This window comes from Orycteropus afer, unplaced genomic scaffold, assembly GCF_000298275.1.
Source record: "Orycteropus afer afer isolate SDZICR_OR568_19922 unplaced genomic scaffold, OryAfe1.0 scaffold00045, whole genome shotgun sequence".
NCBI classification, from domain to species: domain Eukaryota; kingdom Metazoa; phylum Chordata; class Mammalia; order Tubulidentata; family Orycteropodidae; genus Orycteropus; species Orycteropus afer.
In genome coordinates this window covers 7,059,368-7,083,991 of record NW_006921632.1, presented here as the reverse complement: position 1 = coordinate 7,083,991, position 24,624 = coordinate 7,059,368, and the positions used below count along the sequence as shown (strand labels likewise).

General features: G+C 37.7%; 1 protein-coding gene across 1 annotated transcript in view; it reads right to left on the bottom strand.

Annotated features, from left to right (window-relative positions):
• The window catches only part of SLC38A4 (solute carrier family 38 member 4), a 34,091-nt gene extending 10,845 nt beyond the window's left edge, over positions 1 to 23,246 (bottom strand). The window contains exons 1-12 of the mRNA XM_007937908.2: positions 23,128 to 23,246; positions 19,518 to 19,608; positions 18,894 to 19,009; positions 15,166 to 15,239; positions 14,387 to 14,479; positions 8,972 to 9,053; positions 8,803 to 8,885; positions 8,626 to 8,684; positions 7,308 to 7,583; positions 7,047 to 7,126; positions 5,678 to 5,778; positions 2,184 to 2,308 (exon numbers count right to left, since the gene is read on the bottom strand). Of these exons, the coding sequence (XP_007936099.1) occupies positions 2,184 to 2,308; positions 5,678 to 5,778; positions 7,047 to 7,126; positions 7,308 to 7,583; positions 8,626 to 8,684; positions 8,803 to 8,885; positions 8,972 to 9,053; positions 14,387 to 14,479; positions 15,166 to 15,239; positions 18,894 to 19,009; positions 19,518 to 19,608; positions 23,128 to 23,246 (1,299 nt within the window). The remainder of the gene's footprint in view (positions 1 to 2,183; positions 2,309 to 5,677; positions 5,779 to 7,046; positions 7,127 to 7,307; positions 7,584 to 8,625; positions 8,685 to 8,802; positions 8,886 to 8,971; positions 9,054 to 14,386; positions 14,480 to 15,165; positions 15,240 to 18,893; positions 19,010 to 19,517; positions 19,609 to 23,127) is intronic.
• Positions 23,247 to 24,624: the final 1,378 nt, after the last annotated feature.

Here is a 24,624-nt window from a genome sequence, read left to right as displayed (position 1 = left end):
GTTCTAATGGTCCAGTTTGGTCCTATTGTTATTAGAAGGAGCCTTGGTGGTGCAGTGGTTAAGCACTAAGCAGCTAACTGAAAAATTGGCGGTACGAACTCAGTTCGAACTCACAGTTGCTCTGTGGGAGAAAGATGTGGCAATCTGCTTCCGTAAAGATTTACAGCCTTGGAAACCCTATGGGGAAGTTCTACTCTGTCCCATAGGGGTGCTACAAGTCAGAATTGACTCGATTGCTATGGGTTTTAATTGTTAAAAAAGATCAAATTCACTGCCATGGAGTCAATTCTGACTCATAGCGACCCCCACTGGATTTCCTAGGCTGCAAATCTTTATGGAAGCAGACTGCCCCATCTGTCTTCTGCAGAACAGTTGTTGGGTTTGAACCACTGACCCTTTGGTTAGCAGCCAAATGCCTTAACCACTATACTACCAGAGCTCCTTTCAGTTATTGCTAGGTACCATCAGTTGATTTCAACTTATCGTGACCCCATGTGATAGAACAGAACTGTCTCACAAAGTTTACGAGAGTAGATCACTAGGTCTTTCTCCCATGAAGCCACTGGGTTTGAACCACTAACCTTTCGGTTAGCAGCCAAGCAGTTAATCATTGTGCCACCAGGGCTCCTTCTATTTTGGTTCTAATGGGCATTTCATGGGCGCTGTTACAAACCATTGCTGTTCCTGAAGGTCACATTTACAAGTACTTTATCTGTCATGCAGGGGAAGAATTTATACAGGGAGATGTAGACTTTTAATGTTGAGGTGAAATCTTTGTCAATAAATGAAAAAGGCTCACTGTTATTATCATGACTGCAGCCACCAGTGTCATGACATGAGCACTGCATGAGTTCAACTGTTACCAACTAGCTGTGACCACTGCCAAGTCCTTCAATCTTGTGAAACTATAATTTACCAGTACTCTATTTGGGGCTTCTGATAAGCCACTACAGAGCACATAATGGATTTCTTTAATAAAATGCTTTGATTCAACAAAGAAATGAGTGCCTATTGTATCAGTCAGTCTTATCTTTATATACAAAAGGAAGGGTCCAAATATTGTTTTATCAGTGGAGCTTGTTGGTTGGAAACACTACCCTATAATACACCTTCTGTGTACATCTGCTTTCTGCCTTGTACCCAAAATGGAGCTGATTTTAGGCTAAAGCTATATGGGTGCCATGCAAAATACTTATAGACATATTAGAGGCAAGACATTATTTGAAAGTAAAATATTAGCCACCACAGTAACAAAGATCGGATTTCATGCACTCATGAAAAAGGAATGTGCCCCCTCACCCCCCAAAAACAACGTTCAGCACACAACTGCATTTAAAGTGACCATGGTGTCATTATATAAGTTGCCCTCAAATGCTCGGCCCGCTATGGAACATTCTGTACGGGGTAGTGCTGTTTGCTGTGTTGTTTATTCACCCTCCCTCCCAAAATGAATGAGTAAATTCAGTGTTTATGAAAGGCAAAGAGTTGGCAGGAAGATGAAGGCCTATGTTTATCCATAGGTGGTGGTTTTAGCTCATGCAGCTAGAGTCTCCACCGCCAGTCCTACTCTGTGATCCCAAAACAAACTGACACCAGAGGCAAATGCCAAGAAGGGGCCATCTCAGTAAGAGTCTGGCAGGGGCTGTGTCAGTTTTTGGGGGTGGAGGAGATATGTGATGGATAACGTAACTATTTTTTTGAGACATTTGGTTCTAGTATGTAATTTATTGAAATTGGCTTAACATGATTCCCCTTCTTATTAGACTTCAGGGAGTCAGAGTAAATGAGGTTGACTCTGGAGGTTACTGCAACACAACAAACTGGAAAAAAAATGAAATACGATGTGAAAGTTAATGTGGTTTTGGCCTCCACATTGCAGAAGTTGTATGAACCTCTATTCTTTCCCTAATCCATTAGATAGGAGCTTCAGGTCTGCTTTTTGAATTTCAGTATAAAAATAAATCTCATTATTTTTCTCCTTCAAAATACTTAACAGCTAAAATACTTGTTATACCTACATATTAAATGGTAAATTTTAAGTGGCTCCAAAATGTTCTACAAAAATAATAATTTTCTCAGCCATTGCAACAGAAAACTCATAATTAATTGCACATTAGGCCAGAATATATGTACCAATCTACAGGGTCATGCAGATTTCTTTCACCAAAGCGCTATGTACTTACTGGGAACAGGACAATGGGCACAGTTAGAGTAACTGCCACAAGGACCGCCAGGCGTACCATGAGGAGAGGAGTGTCAAATGTGTACACTTTACTGTAAGCATGAAGTAATTCATCTTCAACTTCTCCTGCAAATAGGAAAGAAAGGAATGAATTCACTTGACGTTTCAAGTTGGCTATGACTCATTACGACCCCAGATACAATGTAGCCCAGTCCTGTGCCTTTTGGTATGGGTCATAGTGCCTAAGGCATGTGACTGCTAACCAGAAGGCTGGCGGTTCAAACCCATCAGGCACTCCTCGGAAGGAAGGTTGGGCAATCTACTTCTGTAGTGATACTGCCTCGGAAACCCAAGGAGGGGTTGCTATGAGTCGGATCCAACTCAACGGCAGTGAGTTTGTTTTTTGGTTTTGGTATATTTTGAAGGAGCTCTGGTGGTGCAATGGTAATGCATTTGGCTACTAATGAAAAGGTCGGTGGTTCAAACCCACCAGTTGCTCTGCAGGAAAAAGATAAGGCAGTCTGCTTCCGTAAAGATTTACAGCCTTGGAAAGCCTCTGAGGCAGTCCTACTCTGTCCTATAGAGTCAGAGTCAGAATCAAGTCAATGGCTGTGGGGTGGGATAATTTTGAGAGCCTTCCAACCTAGGAGGCTCATCTTCCAACTCTATCTGACAACATTCTGTTGTGATCCATAGGGTTTTCATTGGATACTTTTCACAAGTAGATCATCAGGCCTTTCTTCCCAGTCTATCATAGTTTGGAAGCCCCACTGAAACCTGCCCACCATGGATGACCCTGCTGGTATTTGAAATACCAGTGACATAGCTTCCAGCATCACAGTAATGTGCATATCACTACAATGAGATAGACAGGTGGGAAGTGGTTATCAAGTTGGCACTGATTAACAATGGCAACATTTTACTAAGGAAGTACAGTGCAATGGAAAAGACCCAGGTCTGGGAATTGAGACATTCCATTCTTATCCTGTCTCTGAGTTTATTAGTTATTTGACATTTGTTTCAATGAATAAAGGGTCCTTGAAGATTATACACTTTCAGGAGCTAATATAACATTGGAAAGGTATGTCATTAGTTCATTTGCACTGTGATAAATCTGTCTCTGCTATACAGAGCATCAAAAAACATCTGGGAGGCTGAGGTGCTCTAGCTGAAGAGAGTGAAAGATCTAAACCCCATCAGCTTGTCACTCAGATCCTACCACCCCTGCTCCCACCTGCCTAGCAAACCCTGATGTAAGTTCTCCAAACTCAGTATGGAAACCCTAAGACAAATGATGTCTACAGTTCTTTCAAGTGCAATAATTATGACTCCATCATAACACAGAAACAGATGCTTTTGGACTTCTTCAGATTTTTGCTTGTAGTATAAAACTCATCAGAATAACTATAAGGAACTTGAAAGGCTGAATTGCAATGATTTGATAGGATCTTTCCATGAATATTTCTGTAAGATTAAGATATTGCCCTCCTCAAAAATACATCCATTCAGGATTCCAGATACAAACAACAAGGAGATGCTAAGAAATCAGAAGCATTAAGATACTAAGATAACTAAGTTATCAGAAGTAGTTTGATTTCCCTTCAAAATCAGACAAAAAGGAAGAAGGAAACCAAAGTCTCAGTGAAGAAAGTAGTCTACAGGGCTGCTGATAGCCTACATGAGCCACAGCATCATCTCCCCTGAGACCAGAAGAACTAAATGGTGCCTGGCTACCACTACCAACCGTTCTAATCAGGCCCACAATAGATGAACCCCGACAGAACAACAACAATGCAACACACTGCTGTCGAGTCGGATCTGACTCATAGCAACCCCTCCTTGGGTTTCCAAGGTGGTATCACTACGGAAGTAGATTGCCCAACCTTCCTACTGAGGAGTGGCTGGTGACAGAATGATAGAAAAATGAAGAACAAAACTCAAATTTTAAAAAAGTATAAACTTAATGAAACAGTTTAGAAAAGGACTCCCTGAGATTATCACTCTGAGAAAATGAGCATAAGAACCTTGACTCAAAACTATCCTGAGGTCACCGATTAATGAAATAACAGATTGGCACACAAAATAAAGGATATTGCCTGTGAGTATAGGACTTCATTAAAAAAAGCATCTATATGAGACCATAGAGTCAACAATTACATGTAAAGATTAGAAGATAAAGGGGCAGGGAAACTAGAGTTTGAAAGAGAATAACCAATATGCAATTAAAGAGAATGTTGACACTGTGGAAAATATAACTAATGTCACTGAACAATTTGTGTAGAAGTTGTCAAATGGGAACCTTATTTGATGTGTAAACTTACACTGTAAAAAAGCAATAAGAACAGGTAAAGGAGATGAAAATAACTTCAATGGTATTGACCCTGGATTTTATTAACCATAACCAGAAAGGAGTTAATGCCCAATCTAAAGCAAGTGCTTGCTTAAAAGTCAAAGTAGAATAAAATGGATGCAAGTGGTCTTTTGCCCTCCACCTTTCCCCTCCAACTTGTCATGTAATCAATTTAATATACTAAGCCAGTCAGAGAAAAAAAAAATCAAGAAGTTAGAGATTTATACATTAAATAGGTTATGTTGATATACTGAGTAGTGGGACCATGTGCTGTCAGATCAATGTTTGACTCCCAGACATTTGTCTCATAGGGCCATGCTTCAGGGAAAGGAATAATGACCCTAGTTCTTTTGTGTACTGTTAAGATGCCTTAGGTAAAATGTTTCAGGCACAATCTATTGTAGCCAGAGCATAGAGGAGGGTAACAAATTTCAAGATCTAACCAAAAACCAAAAAAAAAAAAAAAAGATCTGGTAGCATAGTGCCTAAGGCATTTGACTGCTAACCAGAAGGATGGTGGTTCAAACCCACCAGCCACTCCTCAGAAGGAAGATTGGGCAATCTACTTCCATAAAGATACCACCTCAGAAACCCAAGGAGGGGTCTCTACGAGTCAGGACCAACTCAACAGCAGTGAGTAAGGGGATTGTCTTTTCTTAGAAGAGAATAGTTAAAACAAAAAATTTGCCTAATGCCCCAATCTCCCCAGATATTACTTAACTGATAAATAAGAAGTAAGTTCAAACTTGAAGCTTTTGTACTTTTTCTACCCTTTGTCTGGTAGTTGGCTATTCTACCAAAATGTTTTGCAGCATGCAATTTTATTCACTCTCATTGCTCCTATACTGAGATGGACTAGGAATCAAGCCAAAGAAATACCATCTATCCTTGATGGAAGATAATCTGAGAGACATTGTTTCATAAATACGTGTGAATTCACAAATTGTTGGAACCTGTTAGGCAGGCTGGTTCAGACTCCATTTCCTTAGATCAAGTGACAAGGCTAAAATAGCATATTAATTGAGCATATATCATCTTTAGATCCTGCTGCGTATAGAAGGTAATGAAAAGAATTACAGCTACCCTTGTTAATGGTCAGTCTAACCAGGATTTGCAGAACTTGAGCGACTTTGGCAGAGACCTACCATAGAAGGTTAGATAACCAAAGAGGGCAGCAAGCAGGTACATGATGAGCATCCCAGTGATGGAGATGTTTGACACTGTTTGCATTTTCCTTCGGGACCGACTGAAAAGGAAAGAATACAGCTTTGTTTTTGTTCTTCAATTTATGAAAATACTACCTTTTAAAACTAAAATTGAATAATGAAAGAATTTATGTCTGTGTTGCTCATTAATACTATTGCATAAACTTATAGCTGATTTAAATTTGTCTTAGAGAACTATGGAGGACTTGTTTTTATTTTTCTTAACCACTACTTCTGTTTTAGGAACAATTATTTCCCTAGAAGAGAAACAGTTTTTTTCTTGTCAATAAGTAAGCTGGTGCACTGAATAGTTAAGAATGAAATTAACATAAATATCAAACTGGCTCCTAAGGGACAAAAATTTTGCATTTCATGGTGGGATAAGTATAATGAGGGAAAGAACCTAAAAGCATCAGCATAACACTACATCAAGGAGTTCAGACTATGGGAAGCGTGATATTGTCACCAGGACAGTGTCCTAGAGGACAGCAGTTACTTGAGGTCAGTCATCTAGAGTAACCGCTACCAGTGTTTTCAAAGTAAACCAAATGCATCAAAATAATTGAAAGTATTCCACAAAAATTTATGAGGTAAATTAGAATTGATGGGGAAAGTTATTGCTATGTAGTAAGAATGAAGACTGGGGTTATTGACAGGGTTAAAGGAGTTGAGAATTACAGTATGACACCTTCCCAAAAGGGTACACAAGGAAGCTGTGTCAGATGGGCCCAAACCACATTTTGCCCCCAGGTAGATGTCAACAACCTTGAAGGGAAAAGATTATTAATGAATCATGGACTAGCAGGTAGAAGAAACAAGATTGTCTAGCAAATGGCTTCCTTGCAGAGATCAGACAAGAAGGCATATGTTGACCCATCTGTCGTGGTAAATGCCTTCCAGACAAGGGTTAGGACGTGACCACAAGTAACATCAGTAGCTTGGATAAGGTCACTCTAACCCTAATTATTTGTCTTCATGGATGTGATAATTTGAGGTTCTGGTGACATCACTTCTTCCCACCAAAATTCAAATCCCCTATACCTGCAAAAACTATTATTGCTGTGAGCTCCTCCTCCACCTTCTCTGAACCATATCCTAGCCTAAAGGAACAGGAGAGAAGGAAGCAGAAAGGCAGTACGCTGAGTGTGCTTGTTCATACCATATTGGTTAAAGCACATCATTGATGAGTAGCTGTAGCACAAGTTTCTCCCAAGAGAAAGCTATAAACCATGCTTCTGCATAAAGCACCTTTGAACATACGAGCACATTTTGAAAGCAAATTAGAATGCTAAAGTGATGGCTATCTTACTCTTTAAGTTCACTGTAGATGGGAAGAACCTCAGGGTGGCATACAAAAGCAAATGCTAGGATAGGAATTGCATAGGCCGTCTGAAAAACAAAGACAACACCACATATTCAGCATTCCAGCACAGATGGTAACTCCAAGCCATCTCAGCTTATGAAATAAAAGCTCAGAGGCCACATTATTAGACTCCCTTGTTGTTGTTGTTGTTGTTGTTATGTGCCGTCAAGTTGGCCCCGACTCATAGAGGCTTATAATTTTACTCACCCGAGAGTTGAACACAAAATATTTTGGTTGACACTTGTCATCATTATGAGCTTCATATTCTACTCCACTGCCATGAAGAGAGCCCTTGGCCTGGTTCTCATCCATCCCTGTAGGATTCCGGTGAGTGTAATCCATCATGAAGTTTACTCCAGTACTCTCAGAGTTATTGGGTAACATCACCACATGCATCGGAAGTGTATTGTTAAATGTCATATTTCCAACACTGTGATCCAGAAGAGGCAGAGGGCAGGGTATTTGGAACTTCTTGTAAATCACCTAAAGCCAGTCATTAAAAAAACAAAAAAACTCAGTCCTTGGAGGAAAAAACAATTAAACAAATCTGTATTGTGGCTTATTCAGAACAGAGAAAACTCTACTTAGGATTCCTTTTAGACTAAAGTATAACAGAAAACTCTTCCTCTAGCCTCTGTTCTAAGGAAAGGAACAGCAGGGTTGGAACTACCAGGGCCCTAGAGTCAGCAGGACAAGTGTTTTGTATGAATCCATCCCAATCCTCTTCTATACTCTTCTGTGAGAAAGACAACCATTTTCTTGCAACATTGCAAATCTTATATTTCTTCAAACTAATGATGACATGAGTCATCAAAAATAATAATGGTCAATTATTAAAACAGCATTCCTCCCTCCCTCTTTGCTTCTTTGGGAAAATGTTTTAATCTTGCCATCCATAATATTGCAAGAAGCTGCCAACCTTTTTGGGGGAAGAGTAAGCCTTTTTTCTTTAATCCACTGTGGCTGCCTTCTCTTCATGAGTAGGACATTTAAGAGATGGTTCATTCATGCAGAGATGGCTAACTACAGAGCCTATTCAAGAGGCACCTCAGAAGGAAGAACTGGTGATATACTTCTGAAAATTAGCCACTTAATACCCCAGGGAGGACAGTTCTACTTGGCACACATTGGGTCACCATGAGTTGGAGTCAACTCAACAGTAACTAGTATTTTTTTTAATACCCTACTCACTTATCTTATGGGACTCTTCCCTCCTGTTTCCACCCTCTAACTACTGCACTATTGTCATGTTCCTACTTGAAATTTTCATTTCTTTCCAAATATATACCCAGGGTGCCTAGAACCTATCATTAGCACCAGCCTTGACATTCTACCTCAACTATTTTTAAACTCATGATTACTCTCTTCACATTTCAAATGAGAACACAAGAAAATGGCTTGTGATGTCAGAACTACTTCATGCTATTAAAGAGCCTGAACAAAGATGAAGGCACTAAGTCAGCCACTAAAAGCACCTCATGCTGCATGAAGGAAGCTACAAGGATCATGTCAATAAATCACTTACCACACTGACAAAAAACACCATGCAGGTAAGAGAAAATCCACTGGTATAACCAAGGTAACCTAGGAGTTAGCAGAAAAGTTCTGGAAGGTGAATATGGCATCTACAATCAACTTACCTATTTCAATATGAAACGCAAATAAAAAATACTTTCAGTTAAAAAAAAAAAGATGACTGTACCTAAATTTTTAAGGAGCGAAAGTGGAAGAATAATTCCTAGAGACACAAATATGACGAGGTAGTTGCCATTGAGGTACCATTCTCTAGAAGAGAAAGAGAGAGAAAGCTATTAGGATCAGAAAGGCCAAGTAAAATGAATGAATTGATCTATAGAGAACATAAGACATACCCAGTATTTTCTTCAAGTCCCATGAATGCTCTGATTACTTCAGGTAGTTCGTATTTAATGATAAAGAGGTAGCTTGACATAGCTAAAAAGGAAAACGTGACAGTTAAGTATGCTTAGCACTAAATGAACATCTAAGTTACAAGAAGTCATGACATTCAGGAAATCTTTTCTTCTCAGTAAGATGAGCATCAAATCACTCAAATGGAAAGAAAGATCATTGTATATTTTGCACTTCCAAGTTCTTTCAAAAATAGACATTTGGTCTTCTGATTCTTGCATGTGGACCTTTGTTAACAGCATTAAGGCTATTTCTGTGTTAAATAGAAGATGCCTAGGAGCTCTGTTGGCATAGTGCCAAAGGCATTTGACTGCTAACCGGAAGGTTGCCAGTTCAAACCCACCAGCTGCTCTGTGGAAGGAAGATGGGGCAATCTACTTGAGTAAAGATTTACCACCTTGGAACCCAATGAGGGTTTCTATGAGTCAGAATTGACTCCATGGCAGTGAGTTTGAGACAGTGCAAATGGTTTGTGCTCCTTTACTAACCTAAAGGTTCGTAGTTCAAACACGCCCAGTGGCACCGTGGAAGAAAAAATCTAACAATCTGCTTTCGTAAAGATCAGAATCCAATAAAACTCTATATTGCAGTTCTACTCTGTAACACATAGGGTCACCGTGAGGCAGAATTGACTCAACAGCAACATTTTTTGTTTGTTTGGTTTGTGTTAAGTCCAACTCTGTGGTTTTCAGGGAAGCTAGTTTCAAAGTTTTACCATCATTAGTCATAAATCATATTGAGAGTGCTTGTTTTGGTGTAACTTGGGCAAGGGTTTGGCAACAAAAGGCATGGTCCAGAGAGAGAGGCCACAGTTAAAAGGCAGAACTGAGAAGACTGAAGGTCACTCTGGCTTTGCCCAAATGGGTGTTAGTCAAGTTCTCTGTGATCTCCCTGAGGAGCACACAATGTCTCAGACAGCTTACTGTGTAAAGTGCCATCATCTTGGATTGATTGAAGAATATAGGAGATAACAGCTTCCCGCACCCTACCGTTTGCTAATTAGGTTTTATCTCTATATCCTACCCTCAACTTTAGACAAATAAGAATTATCCAAAGTGGTAGAATTTTTGAGCTTCTAGAACAGTGATTGAGTCCCTGGATGGTACAAATGGTTAACATGCTCAGCTGCTAACTGAAAGTTTAGAGATTGGAATCCACCGGGTGGTGACTGGGAGGAAGGGCGTGGTATGCTACATTTAAAACATCAGCCACTGAAAACCCTGTGGAATCTGATTCTACTGACACACATGAGGTCCCCATGAGTTGGAACCAACTTAATGGCAACTGATTTAGATAAGTGCTATATGTTTGATCACGCACTCTGCTGAAAATCTGATAAAATCTATAAACTTTCTCTCTAGAAAAATATATTTATCCATATGCATGACATACAACTTACCTACAACTTTAGGGATTTATGCAACACCCTTCTCTAAGTCCATTCTTCCAGTGAAGTCAAATATTAATTTTTTACGTGACACATGGTCAAAAGACTCAATTAAAAACCAACAAGTTTTACATAGATCTTTACGTGTGTACTATACTCTTATGGTGATTTTTTGCTAGAAGACATTTAAAATAGATAGCCATGAATTGGAATTTTGACTCAATGGCAACTGATAACAACAACAAATGTTTTAAAAGTATTAACTTCAAACAAAAGTTATAATGCTGATTATAATTCCCTACACTGCTTAGTTGTTCACATCATTTCATTGGATCATTTGATTGGATCATCTGAAAAGCCCCGTGAGATGAAAAGGTGTATGTCATTATCCTCACTCCACAGCTGGGGTTATAAATCTTCAGAGACATTAAATGACATATCCAAGATCACACAGCTCAAAACTGACAAACCATACCTGAAATACATTCCCTGACTTTTGAGCTAGTGCTTCTTATCTATTGTCAAAGGAAAATGATTTTATTTTATTTTTTACAATACCTGGTCTCTGTTCTGTACACATTATTTGGTTAATCTTTACAAAGACCTTGGCTAAAGTTAAATCTTACAGAGAGTAAACAGGAGATAGTTCTGATTAACTGGCTCAGTGAGGTCCCATTCAATTTTAGAGCTATTAATTGCTGGCTTGCAGTGATGTCACCAGTGTTAATGTGTTTGGTCTTCTAAAATTCAGAATGATCTAGACCTGTCTGGGTAATGTCAACATCATCCAGCTAATGTTAAAACATCTGTGGTAAATGTTAATTTTCCAAGGGGTTGAGAAAATTAAATGTTCTAAATGTGGAACAGCTAAGTACAGAAATACAAGTAAAGTTCCTTATTCCAAAATAACCCCTAACCATATAGAGTAACTAAAGTGAGAATATTTTCAGAGTGGTATTACGAAATTTCATCTCACAATTGTGAACCACGTTTCTTATGTGTATGTGATTTGATTAAGAGACCACTTTGTAGTTTATTCCATTGTTTTAAACCATAGTAATGGCTCACATATTTGGGTTCAAGGAAAAAATGCTGTGTACGGTTATTTTAATTGTCAAAAGAAGTAAATTAGATCAACTGTGAGATGATCATAAGAATTGCTTGCTCAGTTTCATCTTGAAAATGTGAATCAAATAGAAAAAATCTATTTGGTGGAGGATGGAGGGAGCTTATTTGCTTGTGGCCCCAACCTAGTAAAATGAATGGGACAACCCTATTATGACTGCAAAATTCTACCAGGGACTATAGTCTTGATATATAAAAATGTGAAAAGAAATAAGTGCAAATCACCAAGAGAGGGTTGGATTTTATTTATCTGCTTATCAACTTTCCATTATCAGGAGCATGTGTAGTTGGAGAAAGATTACTAAAGGAATTGCTCCATTCCAGAAATCCTAGGTAAAGCTTGGTGAGTTTATGTGTCAAAAGGGGCTGTCCTCTTGCAAGATGTCTGTGCAAGTTAATTCATTGCGTGTTGTTTTTAATAGTAAAACATTGGAAACAATTCAACTGTTCATGATAAGGGATTTATTAAATCAGTCATGGTACATTTGTACAAAATAAAACTCTACGGTTGTTAAAAAGAATTACATATAAATGCTTTTAAGGTATATTGTTAAATGAAAAAAAGAAAGCTGAAAACTAGTATTACAAGATTATCCAATTTTAATAATAATAATATACTTGTGAAATTAGGCATAGAGGAAAACCTGGAGTAGTTATTTTTTTGATGGTGCCTAGGCATTTGACTGCTAACCAGAAGGCTGGTGGTTTAAACCCACCAGCCACTCTGCAGAAGAAAGATGAGGCAATCTACTGTAAAGATTTACTGCCTTGGAAACCCAATGAGGGTCACTATGAGTTGAAATCAACATGATGGCAGTGGGTTTGGGTTTTTTTGGGTTTGTAATTTATGTATTTATAAATGTTTTAGTTTTCATAGTTAATATTGGCTTTGTAATTATAAAAATAATCAGGAGGGCTCCAGAGACATGGATATTGAAGGTGAGAATAGGAGAAAGGAAGCATGTACTGAGCCCTTATCATGTGCCATATGTTATCTTATTTAAACCTCTCAATGACCATGTAATATAGGGTATTATTCTCATTTTCATGGATAGAAAAAGACTCAGAGGAGTAAAGGTGATTTTTCCAAGGTTTCACATTATAAGTGGCAGAAACAGCTTCAGATTCAGGTGAACCAAACTCTGAAAGTCTATTCTCTACATCAAAGGTTTTAAAATACCTTTAAAAAAAAAAAAAAAAAGGTAACATACCAGATGCATACAAAGAGGGGCAAAGGATTCCAGAGGAACTGAACCTAACAGCCTATGGAAGGAATAAACCACAGTGAAGAGAAAGAGAGAGAAGTGGCATGTACATGTGTATACACATGCATGTGCGCTCGAGTTGCAGCATCATTAAAAGACATTCAAGGGGATGAAATTACGTATGCAAAGAAGGCACAGAGGATTTTTCAAATATTAAATTTATACCATTGGGGAACATATAATGTTATGCTATGATGCAGGATGCATAGGGGATGGATAGGCAGATAGATAGATATGGGCATGGGTAGGAGAGGTCTCCAAAAGGTGTGTCAGGCCAAGAAATTTAAATTTATCTTGAAAATTTGAGAACATGCTAAAGAATTTCATGCATGGAAGAAGCAGGAATAGATTTGAATGTGAAAGTTATATGGAGGATGTATTAGAGGTGGGACAAGGGGAATGCAAAGCAGGGAGACTGGTTAGAAGGCTACTGCAACTGCCTAAGCTAGAGGTGGCAATCCCCACAACTGGGGCAGTGACAATGGAAGGAGAAGAGAGGCTGAGGAGATAAGTAAGAGGCAAAGTGGAGAGGATTTGGTATTTGATTAGATGTACAGGGTTAGGGAAAGAAGGAATAGTTTGGGTTGACACCAGATTTCTGGCTTCAGAAACTACAGTGCTGTTCATTGAAAGAAGAAAAAGCAAAAGACTAGCAGTCTTGGGGACTGGGTAGGAGAGGAGGATATAAGTGTCACTATGTGGGCAGAAGTCTGGGCCATGCAGCAGAAGACAGCCACTAAGAAATACGAATCTGTATGCGTTCTGACGGTCAAAGATATATTATCTTAAATCATAGAATCAGTTTGAATAAGGTAGACAAACATATCATCTGGAGCACTGTTAAACATATGTATTTGAAGGGTCTACCCTATAATCTGGTAGGGATTATAAGATTCTGTAGAGCTAAGGAATCTGTGGTTTAGATCACTTTGACACATTTTCTAATAGATTAGTTCTGTGCAAGGTTGTCTTTAAGAACCACAGCATTTGGCTGTTTCCCACAGATAAGATACTTAATGTTCAGTTTTGTGAAAGAAATTCAATCATACTTATAAACAACTGTGCTGGTAATTGCAGAAGCAAGCACTAATATTTCCATCCTAAAAGTATTCATTAAAGCCTATATAGCATTACAAGGAGTTCTGGTGGTGTAGTGGTTAAGGCATTTGGCTGCTAACCAAAAGGTTGTTGGTTCAAACCCACCAGCTGCTACCTGGAAGAAAGATGAGGCAATATGCTTCAGTAAAGATTTATGGCCTTAGAAATCCTACAGGGCAACTATGAGTCAGAATCAATTTGGTGGAAGTCAGTTTGGTTTTTGGTATAGAGCATTACAAATCAAGAAAGGTTTCATTCTATATTTTAATTCTAGAATTCACTTGGTAGGGTTTTGTGGTATTTCATTCTCTGTTACCGTTACTTTTTAATTAAGGAGGGATGACAGCAAAACTATGTTTTAAATTTAAGACCTATAAGGTAGCTATTTTTCTGTTTGTAAAGCCCTTATTCATGGCCATAAGATTTTCTTATTTATTGAACATTGGGAACTTAAGAAGTCCAAGAAAGCCAAATCCCCTTACCTCCAATGTTCTGCATTGTAATGGACACAAAGGCTCCAATTTTTCCAGGCCATCCAAATGCCTTTTCCCCTAATTTTTCATAAATTAAAGAGCCTACAATCAAAGAAAAAAATACCCTTGTTAAAAGAATTATTTTAATGCCAAAAACATTTACATAATTTAAGTCTATACTATAGTCTCAAACAGAGACATAAAATCCATACACAAATTATAAACCCCCAAAATGTAACCTTACCAAAAAAACCCCAACACACTGCCATCGAGTCAGATCTGACTCATAGCGACCCCTCCTTGGGTTTCCGAGGCGGTATCACTAAAGAAGTAGATTGTCCAACCTTCCTTCCAAGGAGTGGCTGGTGGGTTTGAACAACCAGCTTTCTGGTTAGCAGTCAAATGCCTTAGGCACTACACCACCAGAGCTCCTGAATGTAACCTTAAACACTAATAAATATATGAAAATGTTCTCTAAACTAAAAGTAATGACTTCATTTATTTTAGTTTCATGTAGTGTGTCAAAATTGTGACTCCACGGCACATAACAACAACATCATCTACCAAAAATCTCTTTTTTTCCTATTTGGCATAAACCTGAGCCAATTGACTTTCACTCATTTCTCACTTGCCCAAATTACTAAAAATATTGAGAGATCACATCACTGGGGTGAGAAAAAAAGGAAATGTGAAATTGGCTAACATCAGAATAATGTTATGGAGCTATAGATCAAAGTACCTTTTTGTAAAAATCAAAATTGAATGTCTTGGACTTAGGGGCAACATACCTCCTTCCTTGGCTGTCTTTAATAAAAGATGAACTGAATAGAGTGACAATATTGCCACAGCAAGCAGCATGATTCTGCAAAGAGAAAAGAGAGCAGAAAATAAAGTTTCCATAATAAATAAGGCAAAATAATATTAAATATCACAATAAATGATCACCTTGATCTTTCTGATAGTTAACTTTCCAAATGTATGTGAGTTTTGGAAAGCTGAAAAAGACTTTTCAGAATGCCATACATACCCTGTAATGTCCAGACTGGAATTTGCTATATTTTTTGAGTCAAATTTGACTACCTGAATTTCTAAAGCATATTTAGACTAGAATTACCCAGCTGTAAAATCTGATTCAAAATTTAGATGCTAAATATTTAGCAAAATTAGCTCTCTGCTACACCTATTCACTCAGTAGATACATCATATTTGCATGATAGTCACATAAACATTAAGAATTGAAAGTCTATTCAATATCTTGACTAAACCTTAATCCACAATCTAGATATAAAGAAGTAAAAATATATAATGTTTAAACTCCGTTTTCAAGCTTCATTGTGGTGCAAACAGTTAATGCACTCAGACGCTACCCTAATCCTCAGAAGCACCTTGGAAGAAAGGCCTAGTGATCTAGTTTCTAAAAACTGGACTTTGAAAACTCTATGGAGCACAGTTCTACTCTGACACACATGGGTCATCATGATTCAAAGTTGACTCAACGGCATCTGATTTACTACTGATCCTATTAGATGCCAAAGTATCTTGTGAACCAGAGGCTTAGCCAATGGTGTGTGTAATTGAGAAAGCAGAGAAAGCAAGCACAGGGTACCAGAAAATTCTTTTTTTTGTATCCAGAAAGAGTGATGTCTAGTTTCAGGACCCTCTACCTGTTCACATGTACGTATGATTTGTTTCTGTGTATTGTTGCACATGACATGAGTGATCAGTGTTCCCCAAAACCGAACTGGCGTGCAGTGGTGTGGATAGAAGCATCTACATAGTAAATGAAGGTCCAAAACTAAACTTTTCCTGAAATTTTAAAAAAGGATAAATTATTCTTTGTCTATTTTACACTCTGAGAGCATACTAAATAAACGTTTTCCCCACAATTGATGTAATTCTTTGGTAATTCCTGATGAAGTCAATACACATTTGGGACCATGAATTATTGCTACTCAGTATAACTACATTAGTTATATAGTGCTTTTATTTTCCACATGTCTAGTCAATGACTTATTCATATGTTTTTCCTTATGAATGTACCTGTTTTTAAGAATTTTATAAATCAGTTTATATCATTTAATTCCCTGAAAAATATAAAACATCTCTATATTCTAAATGAATATTTGCTTTGATAGAAAATACTAAAAATAAAACCAACCAAATATTGTGTCGCTTGCTCCGAATGAAGAGAGATAGCTGAATCCAGTCTGTGCTACATAGGCACACACAACATACCCCACGATGTTTAGTGATTCAATTGCTTTAGCAAAATTAACCTGCTAGATGTTTATAGGCCTTAAATGAGGCCCTTGGTTTTAAAAGTAGAATTATCAGAGATTTATAATAACTTCCTAAATAATTGTAATAGTATTTGTAATTAATAAGGAGTAGGCAGTCATTTTGTCTTCAAGGTATTGTACATTACAAAAGTATGCAAAAATATACATGAATTTATCTCTATAAGGAGGTCTGGTGGTGTAGTGTCTGAAGCATTTGACTGCTAACCAGAAGGTTGGCAGTTCAAACCCACCAACTACTCTGTGGAAGGAGGACTGGGCAATCTACCAAAGATTTACCACCTCAGGAACCCAATGGGGGTCGCTATGAGTCAGAATCAACTGGATGGCAGTAAGTTTTTTTTTTGAGTTTTATCTCTAGCCATTAAGATTTAGATAATTTTCCTTTTTAAAAAATACTCATTTATTTGAAATATGGCTTATAAAAGTAAAATTAATGTAAAAGGAGTTCTGGTGGTGTAGTGCCTAAGGCATTTCACTGCTATTCAGAAAGTTGGCGGTTCAAACCCACCAGCTGTTCCATGAAAGGAAGATGGGGCAATCCACTTTTGCAGAGATTTACCACCTCGGAAACCAAATGGGGATCACTAAGAGTCCGAATTGACTCGATGGCAAACACTATGTCTAATTAATAAGAAATAGGCAGTCATTTTGTCTTCAAAGTATTGTACATGACAAACGTGCACAAAAATATGTGTGAATGTATCTCTAGACATTAAGATTCAAATAACTTTTTAAAAAATCCTTTATTTGAAATATGGCTTAGAAAAGTAAAATTAATACAAAAACTCATTAAGCTAAAGACTATTATACATAAAACAGTTCAATCAAACCACAAAACATTTATTATTTCACTCACACAATATAAATATTTATAGCCCTGATCATGAGCCATCAAATAGCTATGTGATTATCTAATCATATGTGATGCTTAGAATATAAATAGTGTATATAATATAAATGTTGCATTCTTAGACAGTTATTTAACTTTCTCTGCATTAACACTGATGCCTGACTAACATTAGATTTTATTCTTGTGAAAAATTCCCCTGCTGCCAACTGTGTCTTGGAAAATGCCAAGCTGTATGTAATACATGTAAGCATCTGTGGCTGTCTGTCACAGATGAGGATTCTGTCCTACAGGTCAGCTACATGACGCTGGTACTCTTAGATAGCATTAGACCAAGTATGGTTAAAGTACACAGGTTTAGCAGAAAGCTTCAGTTGCTTGGCAAATATTCCCTATGCCTAGCACTGTACTAGGTCCTGAGGATACAGACATGTAGTGAAAACAGGCAATGGCTCACTCTCTGGAGATTTTAGCTTAGATAAACATTAAACAAAACAATCAGACAAATGCACTAGCGTTACAACTGTGTTGTTGTTTGCCGTCGAGTCGGCCCCAACTCATAGCGACCCCTCCTTGGGTTTCCGAGGCAGTATCACTGCGGAAGTAGGATTGCCCAACCTTCCTTCCGAGGAGTGGCTGGTGGGTTTGAACCGCCAGCCTTCTGGTGAGCAGTCAAGTGCCTTAGGCACTATGCTACCAGAGCTCCTGTTAGTGAGTGCATAATAAGACGATCTGTCCCAGTCATAGAGGCCAGAGAAGGAAGCACTGAGGTGAAGACTGAGCTATGAGGAGTTTACCAAACTATGACAAAATAGAAGAGGGTTCCAAGCAGAGGGTAAAATCATGTGCAAAGGTCCTGTGGTAGAAAGGAACATGGCACCTTCATGAGATGCAGAGAAGGCCAGTGAGCCTGACATACAAGGGCATAGGGAATGGAGCATGAGATGGGGCCAGGGCATGCATGGCTCTTTAGGCCAGTTTAAGGATGGGATCTTTATCCTAAAAATGTGACAGAATCAGCTTTGCTTCTGAGAAAGATCTTTTTCAGTAGTAAATCTCAACTTATTTTTAAGCACTCACTGAACAATGAGCAGCTAAGTAAAATGGTTCTCATGGAGTGGTAGAGCTGCTTGAGAACTATGGCTGATGAGCGTATAAACATTCTGCTTGATTAGAGATAGTTGAACAAGTACTGTTATAGGACTGCTCTGATTGTACTAACTTAGGTTTCCCATATTTTATCAAAATGCAAGACAAATTTGTAAATACATTCTTAGCACATTTCTGTTCACCAAGATCAAACTTTGTATTGTTAATTGAAGAATACTAGGTATGCATGTGCTTTATCACCGGATGTATATTCACTTACATAAAAAGTATGATTCCAGTGTTGGCCATGGCATAGGACAAGCCCAAGATTCCACTGCCCATGATGGCATTACTCAGGTTGAATGAAGACATTCCAAAGGAGGTGGTTCCAGGATGCTTGAAGAAAAAGGGATACATCATAAGCAAACATTTGCCAAAAGAAGAACCTTTTTGTTTTAGATTATTCTCACTCTCAAATTTATCTTTACAGTAGGAGATAACAATCCCGAACTAAAGACTAAGAGAAAAGTTATAATGACTAAAAGCCATAATTCAAGCTCAATAAAAGTATGTAACTTTCAATGGAATGCAGTGCTTGGTTTCAGCAGGGGTCTGAGTACAAAACACAGGCTGAATAACACAAAGAAAAGAAAGCATGTATGATCGCAGATTACATTTAGTTTTGAATGATTTCTCCAAAAAAACAAATAAAATTCATAAATGATTTATGCAGCCATATGGTGAACAGGAAAAACAAGCCCTTATTCCAGTAAGGGCCTGAATAAACAGAGAATGTGCTGATCAAGGCTTGGAAAATTTCAGTCACATTGTTTTCCCACAGAGACCTAGGTAGAACAGATACCCTCAAGGCCTGTTTACTGCCTAAAAGCATAGATTAACTTACATGTTCATCATCATACTCTGCCAGCTTCTTTTTCCCCAAAAATCCATTTGTCAGGAATTTCTGACTTTCAGCATCTTCATTAGCAAATTGACTAAACACACATACACACAAAGGAAAATAAGAAAGTCAAAACAACTAAGTAAATGCTCAAATACTATTTATGTCTCAGATGATCTAAGTAACTGCATTGGGGGAGGAAAAACAAAAATAATGAGATAGTTTTGTCCCTATTTAGGACCCTTCCAAAGAAAGGGTACAGAATCCTGACTGTAAGTGAGTTTTCCCAACTTACTACACTAGAATCATGTGATTTAAGAATTCAACACTTATTAAGTGCCTACCATGTGCCAGACACTGTAAGCCTCAGCTCATGATGTTCAGAACAACTCTGTGAGAGTAGCTTCATGCCTTCCTCTAACAATGAGGAACTGTGGCTCAGAGAAGAGAAGTCATGTGCCCACACTCACCTGACTCCAAGTCTGAGGTGTTCCAGAGGACCGCAGAGTTCAAGGGATACAAATACCACTGTAGTTGGTTATTTGTTCATTTTTTTTACTCCATCTTTTAATACACATCCCTTGCTGTAGTTCAATGGTAGCTCTATGCTGTGTTTGGTTGGTTTTGTGTGTGTGTGTTTTAATTACTCTGAAAATATTCCTAGGTTATCAGATAATAAATGCAACTAAGAAAAATATCAAGGAAATTCAATGAATTTGTGGAAGAGTTGAGAGAGGGATTTAAAAATGTCACTATCATCAGCACCTTGGGATTATGATCTATTTAAGCATAGGCTAGAAGCTGCATAGCTGGGTCATAGGTGCCTGCCCTGATTGTCCTATACTATATATGCTAGGAGTTTTATGGTTATTGACCTGGTAGCAGCCACATTTCCCAAAAGCATTGGCTAATGAATCCAATGCCACACAGTAATTTCAACACTGGAAAATACTAAAAAGGCTTCATTTCATTAAATGAAATGTTCAACTATGCATGCTTTTTAATGGTGCTTTCTCATTGTTGTTGTTGTTATGTGCTGTTGAGTCGGACCCGGCTCATAGCAACTCCTCCTTGGGTTTCCAAGGCAGTATCACTAAGGAAGAAGATTGCCCCAACTTCCTTTTGAGGAGTGGCTGGTGGGTTTGAACCACCAGCCTTCTGGTTAGTAGTCAAGTGCTTTAGGCACTACGCTACCAGAGCTCCTGCTTTCTCATTAGATAAATTGCAATTTTTAGGACATTTCTTGAATGAAAGAGTAAATTTAAATAAGTGGAGGGAGTTTATTAAAATAGCCCTTAGAAATCAAAATCAGAAAATAATTATTATAGGATAGTACTGAGATCTATACAAAGTATCTTTAATAATAGGAGATAATTTTTCAAATAATCTGGTGAAGAAGAGGTACAAAAGAGTTACTTTTTAAGAACAGAGAACAATATAAGCTGTAGATACAAGCAATGGATAAAGCCAAAACAGTTTGTGTATTCTTCTAGAACTCAAGGAGTTCTCACAGTCTGCACATTAGGAATATTTCTAGGGATTTTCCCCATATTTCTCATAGAAATAATTAAAATATTCTTATAAGAGAAATATGATAACATAAGGCCCTCACATGCTTCCGTCTTCTAGCTTCAATACCCCCACCCCCGCTTTGTGCTTTATTTAATAGTTCGTAGTAAATATATCTCAGAAGGAAGGTTGGGTAATCCTACTTCCATAGTGATACTGCCTCGGAAACCCAAGGAGGGGTCGCTATGAGTCGGGCTTGACTCGACGGCACATAACAACAACAACAACAACAGTAAATATATTTGCCACGTGAAAACTGGGACATAATGTTCATAACTAAAAACTGAGACAATAGGATAAAATAAAGCCTAAATGGGGCCCAAGGTCTATAAAAACAAAAGGGCCATCTGAAATTTAAACTCAGAAATGTCCAACATCCTATTTTTTTTACTTTAATAAATAAACCAGAATCTTATATTCCACACTTAAAAAATGTTTTAAATGTATAAGTAAACAGATTATTTTCTTTTTAGCAGCATTTTTATGTTCTTATTTTGTCATGAGTTTTAATCATAAAACACGACAAGACTATACAACATATATAAGAAATGTCCCTAGTATCTTAAATGTTTTGGTATCAAACCCAGCATATATTAAAAACATAAATACAATGATTTCAAATTAATGCATCATGTCAAATTTCTCAACGATTTACATTAAAGAATCAATGTAAGCCAAATAAAGACAAATCTCATCTTGTTGAGTGACTACAAAATTACAAAATGATGAGCAGTTTTTAAGTGAGGAATTAAAATGTAGGTCACTATGGAGCTCTGGTAGCATAATGCCTAAGGCGCTTGACTGCTAACCAGAAGGCTGGCGATTCAAACCCACCAGCCACTCCTCGGAAGAAAGATTGGGCAATCTACTTCCATAGTGATACTGCCTTGGCAACCCAAGGAGAGGTTGCTATGAGTCAGGGCCGACTCAATGGCACACAACAACAACACGAGTGCTCCAGAAGCTTCACAAAAGCATCTTACTCTTTCCATTATGAATAGACTGTTTAATAAGGAGAGGGTGGACTTGAAATGTTAATAAGATAGAACCAGTTAGAGATAGCTGACTACTGCATGTGTGACTAGGGGAAAGGGATGACTCAAAGTTGACTCCTAAGTGGTTTGGTTGAATGATAGTGGTGACTATAGGCAGTTGCCAAATGAGACGGTTACTAACTGTGTCTTTAACTTTTTAAGCGGAATTTGTAGGTGAGTTGGAACAGGTGCATAAAGTTTTCATTTAGCCTTACTTTAGTACAAGAAAAACTTGAAGTCTTGCCAGTGATTTAAAAGCTGCATGTGCAGCAAGTAAAGGTGATTGTGATATAATTTGCTGTGACTAGGGATTGGTTCAATCATTTCAGAATGAGGGCAAATTCACATAACATTAAAGGCAAGTAAGAGTTGTCCATAAATCAGACCTTAGTAAGCTGGGTTGCTGCCTGTATTCACCAGGGTGGGGATTACTGGAGGAGGAGAAGGTTTTGAAGGGAATGATGGTTCAATATTAGACATTACATGTTTGACTTTATATATGAGGTAATTTAGACATGTAAGTCATCCCATAGAGATGTACAGTAGACAGATATAATAGTCTAGAACTCAGTTGAGAAGTCTAACGGGCCAAAAATATAGCATAGAGTTGGTAGGTGAAGCCATGACAGTAATGAATGACTTTGCTTACAGGACACTTTCAAAGAGAAGAGTCATTACAGAACACTAGAGATGCGGAAACATTTAAAAGACATTCAAAGCTATATTTAAAGGACATCTGAGAAAGAACAATCCAAGGGCTAACATAATTTAAACTTAATGGGATGAAGACTTTATAATCTCAATTGTAAATTAGTCACACAAAAGATTGGCATTGTATTTTAGGATCAGTGAGTCCATGTGTTCATATCAGATTCATTGTTATCTAAAATAGATTAATATTCTATCTGAAATAGATACTATCCCAATTCTTCTGGTTAAGACCCTTGTTTTCCACTTCTATAAACCTCTCTCAGTTTTCCATTGGGATCTGATGACTTTTAACCCCATACCTGCTCATTGCTGCCTTCTCTGAATTTCCCATCCCAGTATAGCTGTCTTCAATACTTTCTCCACTGCTGCTCTCATCATCAGGTTCGATGTTGACATTTCTCAGTTCCATGGGATCCATTTGAGCTGTCAGCGCTTTCTATTCCACACACAAGCTCCTTCAGTGTAAATAATATACTGTACCTTCAGCTTAAGGCTTTTTTCTACTTTGTGTTGACTCTCAGAACACTCTGTTCTGCAAAGAGAACACAAAATAAATCATTATCATTTCCTTTAAATTAGATAAATGAATATGAAACACCTCCATTTTGTATGCTCTCCATAAAAACCTAGAAAAGAAGTAAACTCCTGAAAACTTCACATTTAAAAAATGTTAAGAGGAAAATAACAACTAACAAACTGCCAAATCAATAGATATTTATTGAACGGGTCACTGTGAGTGGGAATGGACTCAACAGCAATGGGTTTGGTTTTGAGTTTATGTATAATGAACATGGCGAGTGTTTTGCTAACCAAAGGAATCTTAAGATGTGGCAGCAGTCTTTAAGAAGCTTTCAGTATTTGTGATCAGACTGCATGATTTAAAAGAAAGAAGGACAAGAGGAAATTGTTGACAAAAGATCTGCCAAGCCAGAATCTGCCAATGTCTCTACTAGAAGTATCCTAAGAGAATCAGTGTTTTAATTTTGCTGTTTGAGCATGAAAGAATTAACATCACCAAAATACTTCATATCATGAAACACAGATTAGGATCAGGCTTGGTAAATCAATTAATTTCTAGGCACTTGGATCATAAAGCGAAAATTAATAGTTAACAAAAAGAAGAACAGATTTTCCTTTGAATTCACATCCATCACCATCTACATCAAATATATATTTTAATAACAAGTAGATTCAATTTTCAGGTTTGGCTCTGCCTTAGATGCACTAGATCTCAACACAAATCATTTAACTTTTTTTTAGACTTAATTTTCCTCAACTGTAAAGTGAAAAAGGATGGACTGGCATTGTGTGAAAAAATAAAACTACGAGTCCATTATAAGTTGTTAGTATAATTTCTTCTGAAATGTTTACTATTAATTTAATTCTTTTTTAACCATTATATTGGGAGAAAAGGAGCTCTGGTAGCATAGTGCCTAAGGCACTTGACTGCTAGCCAGAAGGCTGGCGGTTCAAACCCACCAGCCACTCCTCGGAAGGAAGGTTGGGCATTCCTACTTCCATAGTGATATTGCCTTGGAAACCCAAGGAGGGGTCGCTATGAGTCGAGGCCGACTCGATGGCAAATAACAACAGCATTGGGAGAAATGATATATATCACTCTCCAAAGCTGTGGTTGTGGAATTTGCTCTATCCATTTGGTAAGGAAATTCTGAACAGATCAACTAAAATAAGAGTTGTTCCAGAACTCATAAAACCCACAAGTCCCTTCACAAACATGAAACTAACACTTAGGAATGTCTCCAAAACCCATTGTCACAGAACACCTGTGGAAGGCA